The sequence below is a fragment of the Globicephala melas genome, chromosome 15, assembly GCF_963455315.2.
Source record: "Globicephala melas chromosome 15, mGloMel1.2, whole genome shotgun sequence".
In the NCBI taxonomy this organism is placed as follows: Eukaryota; Metazoa; Chordata; class Mammalia; order Artiodactyla; family Delphinidae; genus Globicephala; species Globicephala melas.
The window spans coordinates 47,463,459-47,479,333 of record NC_083328.1 but is presented as its reverse complement, the minus strand read 5'-3'; the positions used below and the strand labels follow the sequence as shown (position 1 = coordinate 47,479,333).

Here is a 15,875-nt window from a genome sequence, read left to right as displayed (position 1 = left end):
AAGCCATTGCTGGCTTTGGAGATCAAAGAAACCACAGCCAATGAATGCCAGAAGCCTCTAGAAGCTGCAAAAAGCAAGGAAATGGGTCCCCCCCGACCCAGCTTCCAGAAAAGAAAGCACCTCGACTTGGTTTTAGCCCAGTAAGACACATTTCAGAGTTTTGGCCTCCAGAACTGTAAGATAATTTGTGTTTTGTAAAGCCCTACGTTTGTGTTAATTTTTTCCAGCAGCTGTAAGAAACTAATACACTTTCATTCTCGGGTACACAGATCCCTTGTTCTCACTCACTAATGTGCTCAACAGGACTTTTACCCATGAACAACTCTCCCTGCTGTTGCATTTACACCACAGAAACAGCCACCTTTGAGAGCAAGGCTACCTCCAGGGTCCTTGAAATGACTTCTCACTTGAGAGGTCCTGGAGGTGAGATGGCATATGGAGGGGAAGATAATTAAATGGAGTCCTAATAGCTAAGGCATCAGTTGCTGCTGGCGCTCTTTCTTGCTTTACTATTCCCAGGATAATACTAAACACCTCAGTAAACAATGATGCTTTAATCCTTAATACATATCCACGCAGATTAAAATGATAACGTGGAGATTTTTTGAAGGATCTGGAGAAGATGAAAGTTACCTTCCTATGTGTACAGCAGGCATGCAACCAGCCCAGATAGGAGCTAATAACTTATGAGACGGAGTTTAAGAATGCCTTCCTAAACTGGAATGTTCTTAAACATCAGGATTACGGGATTTTATACAACCACACTTGCTCTGCTTTCCTGGACTTTGCTCCACCTGTGTCCTCTGCTTATATCTTAAGGATACTCTCCTGACTTTGGGGGGAGAAGAGGTCCTATTTTTACGTAGATCAATACTAGAGGATACCCACTTGTTATTTAGAGCCATAGTAAATAAATCAGAATTCTGGGCCCTTAAATTTTTGCATTCTGTATGTGAAAAATATACCCGAAGTGTAGTCAAACCATTGCAGACCATCATAATAAACTTTGAATCCTATGTGACCTGGATTGACCAACAACTTCAAGCGATTCATCATTTCTTTATTTCCCACAAAATCAGAATGAGGAACTGAACAAAATCAGAACACGCAAAAGCTATACTCTCTAAGGAAAAGTAGACAACTCAGAAGTGCAGTTTTAGCAGAATTTATCACGAGGGATTATTTCTTCCTGGATTGCAAATGTTGCAATTACAGTCAGCCCTCCATTTCTGCATGTTCCACATCCACCAGATTCAACCAACTACAGATGGAAAATATTTGGGAAAAAAATTCCAGAAAGTTACAAAAAGCAAAACTTTATCGCATGCTGGCAGCTACTTACACAGCATTTACGTTGTATTAGGTATTATAAATAGCCTAGAGATGATTTAAAGTATATGGGAGGTTGTGCGTAGGTTATACGCAAACACTATGCCATTTTATATAAAGGACTTGAGCGTCTGCAGATTCGTGTGTCCACAGGGGCTCCTGAAACCAATCCCCCCTGGATACCAAGGGACGACTGTACTGAGATCCAAACTCTCATTTATTCAGCGTTCACTGCTGCCAAGAACTACATTAAGCCCTTTGTATAATCAACCGTTTAAATTGAACAAAAATCCAGATTCCTGTTTCTCTTCATTATTCCTATTTATTAAGAGAAAACAATGCTCAAAGTGATTGAATGACCTGCCCAAGGACACACGCATGACATATGGTGATGAGAGTCAAAATTCAAACCCAAGTCTGTTGCTCTTGTCTTGGTTCATTTCCCCTAGGAGCAGACCTGAGACATGGATGTGAAGGCAAGTCGTTTATTTAGGAAGTGATCCCAGGACGCAGGCAGAGAAGCAGGGGATGAAGACAGAGCAGGGGAGGCGGCCAATAAAGGGCGTGTTGTCAAGAATGTTAGCACAGTAAACACCTGGAGCTCAAGCTTACTAGGAAACTCTGGGTGCCAGTATAGACATGCCTCAGTGTTATCCCACCTGAGGGGTGGGAACTGGGGTATTTATGCACCAGTGCCCGCTGGTGGTTGGTTGAGGGCTGTCCTGACTCAGGCTGAGTATGCTCCCACAGCCAGAAAAATATGTCTTGGACAAAGAATTGCCTGTGTCTGCAATAAGGAGCTGGGCTGAGAGGATTCAGGTACCTGGACAGCTCTAGACGGCACTCTTACCCACTTGCTAAGTCCAGCTACTGCCAGACCACATGTAGAACACAGAGAGCTGTGGGTTCTTGTGTGAAAATCAATCTAGCGTGATGCCTTATCCTGTTAGTAACATGAATCTTAACTCAGAAGCTGAAGTTTGGCCTCTGAATGCCTCTGGCTACGTGCTGAGAATATCTCCTTGCACTTTCTACTTTGGGCAGCTTCAGGGAAATAGCCAACCCTTAGTTTGCCTTTGTGACTCATTGGTACCACAAAACAGACTCTCCAGCCATTTTACAGCACAAGCCGAGGCATCATCTCCAACCAGGGACCCACAGGCTTGGTCTCCTTCATGATTCTGGTGCATTGAGGAAATGGGTCCAAGCACCGTGGGGTACCCGGAGGCCTTTGCTAAACATGTCCTCTGGGCTGAGTATATTAGCACCCTGAGAATTCAAGGACCTCAAACCCTGGGCGAATTTTAACTCTCTGGAAAGGTCAACCACTTCTTTCAGAGATTTGGGGAAATCAGAACTGAGTTATTTTTTTCCTGTAACTGCTCACTTTACTGGTAAATGCTTACGATGTAGATCCTAGAACCATGTTTCCCAGTCTTTAAGGTACAAGGAGTCACCGTGGGGGTTCTTGTTGAAATGCAGACTTGGATTTGGTGGTTCTGGGTGGGGGGCCTGAGCACCTGCATTTCTGACAAACTCCCAGGCGATACTGATGCGGCTGGTACAAGACTGTACTTGGAGCAACAAGGCTGTAGGTCATCTCTGGACTCAAGTGAGTCACAAAGGGCTTCTTGAGCTGGTCTTGAAGAGGAGAAGCAGTCTTTTGAGCTAGGAGAGTTGCCATAAGGTCAGAGGAATGAGCAGGCCAAGAATTTGGAGTGGTTTAGGGGGAAAAAAAGTGGAGAGGAAGAACCAGGATTCTATCTAGAGGCATTTAAAGGCCAAGAGGAAGAAGAACAAAGGATGCAGTGTTTGTGGGAAAACTCTGAGCCCTACCTCTTCTGCAGAGTGAGGGCTCATGAGTGTCATTTGAGTGGAAGGTCAAACCTATAAACATCACTTAGATTACTTTACAAGCCACAACATTTTCAATCTCAAGACTCCTGAACTAGGTTGTTTAACAAATGAAGCAATTGCCCCTATATCTTTGAACAGTAAGAGTATTCAACCCTTGTTGTAATGAAACTTTCACATGCACTCACTCCTTTTAGCTCCAACTTCACAAGAAGTCACCTACCGATTATCCCCTTTTTACAGATGAAGAAAGAGGCACAAAGTGGTGAGGTGACTTGTTTAGAGACAGCTGGAAAGAGGCAGAGCTGGGATTTAAATAGAGGAGGTCTGACTTCAGAGTTCCAACTTCTAAACACAATGAACTTTGATCTCCTTTCCACTCCCTGCCTCCCCCAGATGGTAGAGTGATGCCTCCATTTCCCATGCAACTGTCCCGGGTCAGGGCAGTTGGGTTAGGCGGACGCAGCCAGCATTCACTGGGCGCCCTTGACTGCATCCTGACCTGAGACACAGGATCCAGGTGCTGAGCCCTGGGCTCCCACAGTGCTCCCTGAATCAAGGCTTACCTTCCTGCACTGACTCCACTCCCCAGGGATCCTATTCAGCATTCTGTCTAGTCCCACAGGCCGTTCTCTAAGGATCAGAGCCCTCCATGCTTCATCAGGCCCAGAGTCTGAGTTCATGGGACACTCTGTCCCCATGCATTAGGCTCTACCCATTCTTCACCTCATGTGCCCAAGGCCAGAAATTTCTGGGATGACCCTCTCCCCTGGGTAAGTAGGCCCTGCCCCTAGCACCTACCTCATCCTCTGCCCAGCCCAGCTCCTCTGCTCCCAGCTGCCTTTTGCCTACTTCCAGGAAGCTCACCTTGCTTCTTTGACCTACAAAAGGCCACGTGACACCTGCAAACATATTTGCAGACCCATTCAGAAGACCTGAACCAAAGTATGTATCCAAACTGCCTTGCAAAACTGAAGGCACCCATTTTTCTTTCTTTTTTAAAACTTTTTTTAAATATTTATTTATTTATTTGGTTGTGCCAGGTCTTAGTTGTATCAGGCGGGCTCCTTAGTTGTGGCATGCAAACTCTTAGTTGCGGCATGCATGTGGGATTTAGTTCCCTGAACAGGGATCGAACCCATGCCCCCTGTATTGGGAGTGCAGTCTTGTCCACTGCGCCACCAGGGAAGTCCCACACCCATTTTTCAATGCATCAGAAATGCCCTCATTGATCTCATGGAGGAGACTCTATAAATGTCACTTTGAGAGAAATATTTGCTTTGCTGGCCAGAACTGGACATTATGATTATGTTTTCCCCCAAAGGCTACACAAGGGGGCAGTTCCCCACAAACCATCTTAAAAATAAGAATAGTTTATCATCATTCACAGTTGTTTAAGTACCTACTGCTTAATAGTTCACATTTGGGCTCAATATTGAAGGATGAAACTGATTATCCCTGAAGGAACACGAAGAACAGGAAAAAGATGGGGGGAGGGCAAGGAATTAGAGTAACAAGTAGTATTTCTTCATCATCCAAACATCTTTTCACTTAAGAAATAGCTGTTGAGTGTCTATCCTGTGTAGGCATGAAAAGATTTTGGCAAGAAGCCCACAGAGCAGGGAACAAGAGGACATATCTAAATGCAGGTGGAGGCAGGTTTCCTGGAGCTCTGAGCGATGAGGGTGAACCAGCAAGCACACTGGGCAGCACAAGGAAAGTGGAGGCTGCCCTTCAGCCCTGAACACGGGCCCTAGATGGAGAGCAGGGCAGGGCACGGAGGGATGGCCAAGTTCTCGTGTCTCAACAAAAGCTCAGTTGCACAAGAGATGAGGAAAGAGGCAGCCGAGGCAGGAGAAACAGTGTTTTTGCTGTACAGGAAAGTAAGAAAGAAGCCAGAGACCTAGTTCTTATCTTTAGGAAGACACTTTTTGAACTGCACCAACCTCCCTTCTGAGAAGGTTACGGCTTCCTTGTTGACTTGGGCTCTCTTCTCACAGGACTGTATGTGTAGTTTCCACAGATCCCGGGGGCTTGCTGACATTATGAGGGTTTTGAATTTAAGGACAGGTGCAGGAACAGCCTCGCAGAGCGTCATTGTCACCTAAGCCTGATTGGAGCTTTGGGCATATAGCTGGACTCTCCCTGGGATTTAGTAATTCCCTAACCCGTGACAAACCAGGGCTGCTTTGCACCAGAACGTGGACCCCAGGCCATGTCTCATCACCCACTATGCCGGCTCCCTCCTCTCAGCCCGTCACAAACCACAGGACCCCACCTCGATGAGCCAGACTTGGTGGTGAATAATGTCTAAGGCGTTGTTGGTACTCAAATTTGTGGTGATTACAAATCCACAGTGTGTCATTATAACTTTGTAACATGATGGTACAGTTAGCACTGTGTGAGTGCATCTTGATGGCATCAACTGTATTCTTTTAATTTCTGTATCTCAGGATTTTCTGTATACTCCAACAAGAAGCTGGTTTGTTTGGGCTTAGGGTCTTTTTTTTTTTTTTTTTTCGGTTGTTATTGGTTTTACAAACCTTCTGGCATGAGTTTGCTTATCTGAAAAAAAAAAACAAAACCTAATCGTTCAGAGGTGTCATGAGGATTAACATAATGCGGGTATAAGTGCTTTAATAAGCATCATTATTTGAAAATCCCTTGCAGATGTTAGCATGTGATTTGCTGAAACTGTAGAACCTCATAAGGCCTGCAAGAACATAAACCACAATCCCCTGAATCCTATAGGTCTGTGACCCACACACTGTAGAATTATAGAGCAAGGACCTAAAAATCAGAAACTACCAGATGTTAACATGGGTCCAGAATCCCACAGTGAGTGAAGTCATATCTTTCTCTGTCTAGCTTCTGTGATTCTAAGAGGTTAGTGAGTTTGTCTCCCATGGCAGAACAATGGCTGATTGATCTTCCCTTTGCTCAAGGATCCCAGTGTGTGGACACTGAGGGTTTTCTGAAGTTCTGCTAAAAGCTTCTCCTCATCGAACTCTCCATTCATGACAAACACGATGAGTTCCTGCCATCTGCAAAATACAAAAAACACATCAGGGTCTTTTGCAGGCTTGTTTTCTGTCCTGCCTGATATTAAAAGAATGGAGAGAAATTTATCTCTTTAGTGGGTTTCATTTAAACTCCCAAACTCAGGCTCTAACATGTATGTGACCCTCTTGTTTGCATAAACAGTACAATAATTTCTGCGTGTATAGATTTTCGAAAACCTTAGAATATTCACTTTTAAGTGACTGCTAATTTAGTTCACTGGGTTTGCTTTTGAGTTTATTTTTGTGTATGGTGTTAGGGAGTGTTCTAATTTCATTCTTTTACGTGTAGCTGTCCAGTTTTCCCACACCACTTATTGAAGAGACTGTCTTTTCTCCATTGTATATTCTTGCCTCCTTTGTCATAGATTAGTTGACCATAGGTACGTGGGTTTATCTCTGGGCTTCCTGTTCCATTGATCTATATTTCTATTTTTGTGCCAGTACCATATTGTCTTGATAACTGTAGCTTTGTAGTATAGTCTGAAGTCAGGGAGGCTGATTCCTCCAGCTCTGTTTTTTTGTTTGTTTTTTTTGTTTTTTCTGTTTTTGTGTGGTACACGGGCCTCTCACCATTGTGGCCTCTCCCGTTGCGGAGCACAGGCTCCGGACGCGCAGGCTCAGCAGCCATGGCTCACGGGCCTAGCCGCTCTGTGGCATGTGGGATCTTCCCAGACCGGGGCACGAACCTGTGTCCCCTGCATCGGTAGGTGGACTCTCAACCACTGCGCCACCAGGAAAGCCCTCCAGCTCCGTTTTTTTCCCTCAAGATTGCTTTGGCTATTCGAGGTCTTTTGTGTTTCCATACAAATTTTAAGATTTTTTGTTCTAGTTCTGTAAAAAATGCCATTTGGTAATTTGATAGGGATTGCATTGAATCTGTATATTGCTTTGGGTAGTATAGTCATTTTCACAATACCAATTCTTCCAATCCAAAAACATGGTATATCTCTCCATCTGTTTGTGTCATCTTTGATTTCTTTCATCAGTGTATTATAGTTTTCTGAATACAGGTCTTTTTTCTCCTTAGCTAGGTTTATTCCTAGGTATTGTATTCTTTTTGTTGCAATGGTATATGGTAGTGTTTCCTTAATTTCTCTTTCAGATTTTTCATCATAGGTGTATAGAAATGCAAGAGATTTCTGTGCATTGATTTTGTATCCTGCAACTTTACCACATTCATTGCTTAGCTCTGGTAGTTTTCTGGTGGCATCTTTAGGATTCTCTATGTATAGTATCATGTCATCTGCAAACGGTGACAGTTTTACTTCTTCTTTTCCAATTTGTATTCCTTTTATTTCTTTTTCTTCTCTGATTGCCGTGGCTAGGATTTCCAAAACTATGTTGAATAATAGTGGTGAGTGTGGACATCCTTGTCTTGTTCTTGATCTTAGAGGAAATGCTTTCAGTTTTTCACCATTGAGAACGATGTTGGCTGCTGTGGCTTTGTCGTATGAGGCCTTTGTTATGTGGAGGTCGGCTCCCTCTGTGCCCACTCTCTGGAGTCTGGGTTTGCTTTTATTACTATAGCATCGGAGTCACACTCACCGTGTGTCATTTCTGTATAAAAACTTGTAAATTCCAAGTCCCAGAAGGAAAAACTCTGTAAGCAGGTATACTTATATTCATCAGCTCTTTATTCCCTTCAGAGACTAACGGGTCTGCGGTGGATTATAGAAAAGGGAGCTGCTTCCCCCAATCACATGGGTTACTTCAGCATTTTAGGAACCCAGCCGAAAGCAGAAGGTCTAAAGATGAACGTTTGTTATCCCTGAAATTCTCAAAATAAGAGAGCTGCTTTCTGTTTCCTTGGCTGCCATCTAGTGGTCAGTGATGTAGTAACACTAAAACAACACTACATCTTACGTGAAGACTCAGAAGATATAGCTGCCTGTCTTTAACCTAGAGGGGTGGGATAGGGAGTGTGGGAGGAAGACGCAAGAGGGAGGAGATATGGGGATATATGTATATGTATAGCTGATTCACTTTGTTATACAGCAGAAACTAACACATCTTTGTAAAGCAATTATACTCCAATAAAGATGTTAAAAAAAAAAGCTAAAAACACAGTTAATTAAAGAAATATTACTGCAGGTATGAGGCAATTATCCTTTCTCATAATTCCTATTTAGATCCCAAAGTGTCATTCCCTTTCCTGTTTCCTGGTCTACAATCTTTTCCATGAAAAGACAAGCGATTCAACTATCATATATCGCTTTAGCTCTAGCACTGTGCATTAGGACTAGGGCTGAAAGGATGAATAAGATAAGGTCCCTGCCTTCCCTGGAGAAGAGACATGAACTCAAATAATGAGCAGTGTGATGAGTGCTTAAATCCAGAATAGATGAGTCATCAAGGACACAAAGAAGAAAGAAAGTCTGTTCTACTGGCCAAAAGAGTTTGAGTGGAGGCTTGCGTGGTGGGTGGAGGTTCTCCAGACAGACAAGAGCAGGGAAGCATGTAAGAGAGATGGGAGGCTGTGTGCTGGGGAATATTGAGAAACCATATGAGGAAGATAGCCAGGGTCTAGAGCAGGAACGGCCTTTGGAGACTGCATTCTTTAGCTAGTCCCATAACAAACAACCTCGAAACCCCAGTAGCATCCAACAAATATCACTTATTTCTTACTCATGACTGCAAGTGGGCTGGGCTAACTGTGCCCTACTTGTCTCTCAGCCTCTCCTGGGACCCTTCCAGGACCTGTGGACTAGCCTGGGAGTGTTCTTTTCATGTTACTGGTAGAAGCACAAGAGGAAAAGCAGAAACGTGTAAGGCCTCTTAAGGCCGAGGCGCGGAACAAACCTGCTCTCTCTTCCCTGGATTCTATTAGCCAAAGCATGTCACTTGGCTGAACCCAAGCCAGAGGCAGGGAAACATCTTCCGTTCCTTTAGTGGGAGGGCTCTGAGGTCGCATGTCAAAGGACTCAAATTGGGGGAGTGTAGGAATTGGGGCCAATGATGCCATCTGCCACAAGTTCTATCTTGGAAATGCTTATTTTGAGGTACCCATGGTTTTGTCTAAAATGTGGTTGGAAAACAGTTATGTAGCTCAAAATATAGGTCTGGCTTTGAGTGATGGACCCAGGAGTGCCAAGACCCCAAACCTGAACCCTTGTGGACCCCATCCCACACGAACTGGTCCAGAATCTCTAGGAGTGAGAGAAGGAATCTACATTTTTACTGGTTCCCCAAATGATGATTCTTTCAAAAGTTTCTTAAAGTTTTGAAAGAAACTAGGACTGCTTTGTACCAGAACATGGCCTCCACACCACATCCATTTACCCACCTCCCAAAACTTAGGCAGTGAGACCCCTGCCAGCCCAAAATGCTGCCGTTCTGTGCAAAACCAGCTAAACTCTACCATGCTGGTGGCTAAACCATCGATTGGTGAGTGTTAGTTAATGATATCCCTCAGGGCTAATTTTCACCTGGCAACAAAGCTTAAGTTTAAGAAATGCATTTAGTGTAAAGCTGCAATCTCTGCTAAGGCAGGTGAGGACAGCCTTTGAAGAGCCTGTGAAACTATGTGCTCCCACTAGAGGTTTATTCTGCTGGCTTTACAAACCTGACTACTCAGCTTGTCAGAGTTAACGTTTACTAAAAACTGGACTTGTCTGTCCCCCAAGGTGTTCTCTGACTTCGACTTTGCTCTCTGAAAGTTTGGGTCAGAGGCTGAGCCTAAAATATCTGCTGCCTTCTGCAAAAAGAAAATGAAGGAGGAAAGGAAAAGCCCTCTCATGACTCAATTTTTTGTGTGTATTATTTAAAGACATGCAAAGCCTAGAGAAGCTCCTGAGAGATGCTGTAATCTACGGCCAGCCTCGAACCCGCAGAGCCTGGAAAAAGATTCTCATCCTAGTGGAGGGCATCTACAGGTATGTAAATAACCAGAGACCTATTCACACACTGAGGCCCACAGCGAGCTGACAGATGGGGCAAGGCTGACCTCTCCTAGTTAAATGGAAAAATGAGTTAGATATAGGTGTTATGAAGGGACCTGAGTCAGAGCTATCAATGTGAACCATCAGGTCTTGGGTCACCTGTCTTTTCAATGACCATACGTATGGCGGAGCACCCTGGAGGCTGGCGTACTTAAGAAGGTGTCTTCAGAAACGTCCTGACAGAGCATTGCTAACTTGTATTGATTCCACTACTTTTGGCTGCCCCACAGTTTCAAGGGCTCTTACGGGATGGGTTATTCAACCTCAGAACACTGTTTGCCTTTATGACAAAGGCAGGAAAGTAGATACTGCTGGTGGGCACCCAGCTGCCCCTAACTCAATAGTGCACCCAGAGTCCAGGCTTGCTGAACTTTGCCAATTGTTAGCATCAGACTACAGAAAGCTTGCACATTTTCTTCAAGGTAAGGTTAACCTGGAGTACAATTCTTGATGCAGAGCTGGGAAGAGGGCGAGACGGTCTTAGCATCTGAAGGCATGCTCAGTCTTCCCACAGCTTGTAGGCTGAGCAGACAAAACACCCACTAAGCCGGTCAGAGCTGCACTTTCATATTGCTGGTTGTGATTGAATTTGCTTCATCCTATGTCTGAATTGATGATCGTTACTAAGGTAGGAACTGCTCCCAAGTTTGTCTTCTGTTGGATGCCCTAGTGCATGAGTCAAGGAAACATTACTTCAGAGTTACTCACTCCTAAATCAATTCTCAATCTTAATGTTAGAAGAAGCAAGAGCAATGTTTCCTATGGGTTAATTATGGGAAAGTGAACAAGATTAAAAGGAAGGGAATGGGGCTTCCCTGGTGGCACAGTGGTTGAGAGTCCACCTGCCAATGCAGGGGACATGGGTTCGTGCCCCGGTCCGGGAAGATCCCACACGCTGCGGAGCGGCTGGGCCCGTGAGCCATGGCCACTGAGCCTGCGCGTCCGGAGCCTGTGCTCCACAACGGGAGAGGCCACAACAGTGAGAGGCCCGCGTACAGCAAAAAAAAAAAAAAAAAAAAAAAGGAAGGGAATGAGGGCTTAACTTCCCAACAAGGGGAAGCGTGGCTGCAAAGGAGGCTTGAGATAGAGCAGCCTTTGTTCTGCAGCTAATGGAATCCGTCCCTGGGGCACCACCAAGCTCATCCGGCAATTTTCAGTTGTCACAACTGCAGTAAAGTACTGCTGGCGTCCTGGCATCTGGTGGGCAGAGGCCAGGGAGGCTGCGAAGCCTCCTACCATGCACAGGATAGTCCCCTGCAACGGAGAATTATCTGGCTCAAAACGTCAACAGCGCCGAGTTTGGGCAACCCTGCTGTAGAATAATGTAACCACTCACTGGCCCTGAACTTGCTACTTTTAGGAAATAATCTCATCTTGACTCTGGGCTGTCAGAGCCTCAAGCACGGGTCTTTCTCCCTGTGTGATTCGTGCCAGATGCCAGCCTGGGAGGGGAGAACTTATCTAAACACCTGTCAATCAAGCCTGGACTGGTGGGAGCACAGATCAGCGGAGGGAGAGCACACGGGCATCTCCTTTAACCAGAGTAAACAGAACCCAACTGCAAATAAACAGAACTCGGCTTCACTAAAGAGAAGTTGTGTTCTAAGTACTTTGATCATGGCTGAAATTAAGTGGACCACCAGCGTTTCACTGTCAAATATTCCCGTCAGTTACACAAAGAAACCCCTCTGCTAATGGCTAGGTTGGGCCTGGGTCCTACCATGATATCAGGAGGATAGGGGAGCCAGGTATGGACTTCGGCTCCAAAACAGGGTGGCAACAAACCACAGCTTAGGGTTCACTAGCAATGGTGACTGCCCAGTGACCTACTGCTGTGAAACGAGCCACCTCAAAGCACGGTGGCTTACACAGCAATGAGTTATTATTTCCCACGCTACTGCGGGCTGTCTGGACCAACTGGGCAGCTCTGCTCCATGTGACATTGGTTGGGGTCATTCATGTGGCTGCTTTCTATGGGGTGTTTGGCTGGGTCTGGAACATCCAAAATGACCTCACTCACACATGTGGGCTCTTGGAACTGGCTGTTGACTGAGGTGCCTTATTCTCTCCTCTTCTCTGGGGTGCTTTCTCTATATGTAGGTTTTTCTCATTCAGCAGTCTAGCTAGAGCTTCCTTACAACATGGTGGCTGGCTTCCAAGAGAATGAAAGCAGAAGTTGCCAGCCTTTTGAGGGCTGGGCCCAGAACTGGTACAACATCACTATGCCATATTCTATTGGTCAAAGCATGACATCAGTCTAGCCCAGATTCAAGGGGAGGAGAAACAGACCCCACCTCCTGATGGGAGGATTGGCTTGTATATACAGGGAGGGGAAGACTTACAGGCAACCGTCTTTGGAGGCAATCTACCACAGCAGCTCCATCAACCCGACATGTAGACAGGGAGAAGTCTCCACTGAACATGGACTTGCCTTCTCAGAGATGTTCCTTTTTTCTCACCTGCGCAGGAATCTTGTCTTTAAATGAGACTGTGACCTAAAGGCACTCATTCATAGATAGGAAACAGGACCCTTCTTAAACAGGCCTCAGTACCTCCTGGGACCTCAGTTTCCTCGTCCATAAAATAAGACTGGCCTAGAGTAGAGTTCTGGAACATATGGATGTTCTCATTTGCTGCTCTCACCAGAAAATGAAATTATTTCCCACAAGATTTTCCAAAGGGCCAGGGTTATGAATGTGAAACCAGTGGTTCACAAATGTACTTTTACTTTCCAGAGATGTATTATGGATGTATACCTTGTTAGAATTCACACAAAACCTCCTTAGAGTTTCACTCCCAGATCTCTCTTATCTCTGGCTGTGGTTTGCCCCCATGGGCAAAGTCACCCTACCACAGACAGCTCCCATAAATCAATTTCTTCAAAACTCCAAAAAAGAGCAGTCAGCCAAATCAGACAGTTTCAGGTAGGTATCAAGGTAGAAAAGGCTAGATACCAAATCCAAGAAGTCAGTAAACTCCACAAAAGCAGTTATGATAATAATAATAATGGTAGCAATAATAATATCGTCATCCATAGATCATGTATGTATTAATATTTATATACAGACTATAGGGGAGTCAGGATTCGGAGGGAGGCCTGGGACATGGGTGTAGATCCTGTGTTGTTGCCTATAACTATGTGCCCTTCATAGGGTTCTTTTGTAAGAATTAAATGAGATCACATAAGCTAGTGCTTCGAGAAGCCCAGCACATCGTAAACCCACAACCAAGGGTAGCTGTCTTCATCATTGAATTTATTTTCAGTTGAGGAAGTTGCAACTCAGAAAGCAATAGGCCATCTGCATGCCGAAGCTGTTTGACTCCTGAAGGATGGGTGTCAGAGGACAGGGTTCACATTTATCATGTGTTATTGCTAAACATTTCACATGTGCTGTTTTGAGTAAGCGCCTCCAGTACTCCTAAGTTTATTGTGAGGATGAAGAAACTCGGGTTCCAAGACCTAGATAACTTGCCCCTGGGCAGATAACTGAGATAATCAGAGCTGGGATTCAAACCAGGTGGCCCTGCTGGGACAGAGGCCCAATGTAAACAGAAGAATCAGCCCATGTGTCCACATTCAATGAAGTAAATGTGGAAAATGCAAGGTCATCCATTTGCCTTTCAGCATCAACATGTCTAGGGCTCGGTTTCTTCATCGGTAAAATTGGGAGATTGAAACTTGAAGTGTAGAGTTCCATGATTCCATAATTTGGGGTTTAGAGGTACAATAGTATTATTTTAGTGTTCTCACCTGCATTTTCTTTTAAGTCTTGTTTTAAAGTCACAGTCTTCTAGTTTTGTGTCTCTGAGAAGCCTAGTGGTTGATTCATGGTGGTCAAACAATCTCAAAATTATTCAAAAATACACTAGAGATGGGCAGAGAGGTCCCAAATAACTGGGGGTATAAACTAGCATAGCTGGAGCCCAAACTTTCAAAATAAAATTAATCAAGAAATACTATCCAACCTTTTCCAAAAATACACATATAAACAAAGGTTGAAATCTCAGAATGCCATTTTCTCTAAGAATGTAAGCCATTCTCCTGCCCAAAATAATGTAAGTTTAAGGACTGAGATCTTCAGTGTTAAACTCTCACCTATACCTCTGTGGTTTAAACAAAGACAAAGACAAAGAAAACAGTAGTTACTTTATTTTTAATTAAGCTTAGTTCCTTTTTTCCCCTTTCTTTCCACCTTCCTTTCTCCCCTTGGGTTGTACTCAGGGCCCACCAAGGAGATTTTTCCACCGTGTAAGTTGGCAACCCAGTGGTTTAAATCCCAATCCTGCCAGTGGGTAATATGGTTTATAGGTGGAGGAGAATGTGGTGAGAGGGAGATTTCAAAAAGGAGTCTTGTTACTTAGCTAATACATTATGTAATAGAAAAGATATAAAGAAATTATTCACTGACTTGCTGGTTTAAGAATCATACAAGTCCCTGCACAGAACTTCACATTAACTGGTGGAATTATCTTTACCTACAGTTGTATTTTAGTTGTTTTTTTTTTCTATTCAAGTCAAAAGAAAACACAACCTTCCACTCAGGAAGAAAGAATAAAACACTGTTCTTAGGTTTGTTTGGGGTTTTTTTAAATCGTTTCTGGCACAGTGTTCTTTGACAGCAATCTGCAGCAATAACATAGATAGCCTTTTCATGTAAACACCACACTCAGTATCTCACTACAGGGAAAGGTTCAATTCAAATTTGGTCACATTGAGAGAATGAAAACTTAGTGTGGGTAAATATAGCTCTTTATGAAAACTGAATTCCCTCTAGGACTCATGTGTGCCCTACATTAACTCCTGAAATCAGCAGTATTGTGGAGTCATTAATCTTCGAGGAAGAAATATAAACCAGGTGAGCGGGCTCCTCACATCAGCTAGATCGGCCCAAGCAAAGATGGCTAATTAGCTGCCCGGAGTGTCTGCAAACTGTTCAACATTAACTCCGGTTCCTGCCAAACTCAGTTCCAGAACAAAGAATGGCTATTTGTGACATGTCAGGCTTTTAGCGTGTTTGTGTTACCAATTTAGAACATTTTAAAAGATGAGAAGATTCTAGAATTTTGAGGGCATACAGCCATTTATTATGTGTGACACCCATATGCTTTCTTCCTGGAAAATTCAACACAGAGCGTTGTCAAGGGCTCCCAATTTCTCAAATTAGGTCTCGTTGCTACCATTTCCTCCTAAGCTCCACCTGAGAACAAGAACAACCCAATGGGAGCTCGTTATACGTCAGACACTTTACAAATATTATTTCTAGTCATTCTGATAAAGGCCTTATGAGCAGTGTGTCATCATCATGCTTATTTTATATCCGAGGAAACTGAGGCAGTGAAGAGCAAATAAGTTGCCCAAGTCCTCAGTTAGTAAGTGGCGTGGCTACCATCTCAGCTTAGGCAGTCAGCCGGCTGGACCTCCTCCCCGTCAATGGAAACAACTTTAACAAGCAATTACTCTAAGAAAATACTGGAATTAACTTGCAAACTTCTATAAGAGAAGATGACTCTATTTGGTCTTCATGTCATTAAAATCTGAAAACAGCCTTTCAGAATGACCTTGTGAAAAGCACAAGTGTAATAAGCTGGACTTCATTAAAATTAAGAACTTTTTCTCTGCAAGACAATGCCAAGAGCATTAGAAAGACATGCCACAGACTGGGAGAAAATATTTGCAAAAGATACATTGGAT

The 15,875-nt window shown here is 44.0% G+C and overlaps 1 protein-coding gene across 3 annotated transcripts in view; it reads left to right on the top strand.

Moving 5' to 3' along the window:
- The window catches only part of SPTLC3 (serine palmitoyltransferase long chain base subunit 3), a 126,358-nt gene that overhangs the window by 63,504 nt on the left and 46,979 nt on the right, over nucleotides 1-15,875 (top strand). For all 3 annotated transcript variants that reach the window (XM_030872555.2, XM_060284868.1, XM_060284869.1), the window contains one exon: nucleotides 10,012-10,117. In XM_030872555.2, coding sequence (XP_030728415.1) covers nucleotides 10,012-10,117 — 106 coding nt within the window. The remainder of the gene's footprint in view (nucleotides 1-10,011; nucleotides 10,118-15,875) is intronic.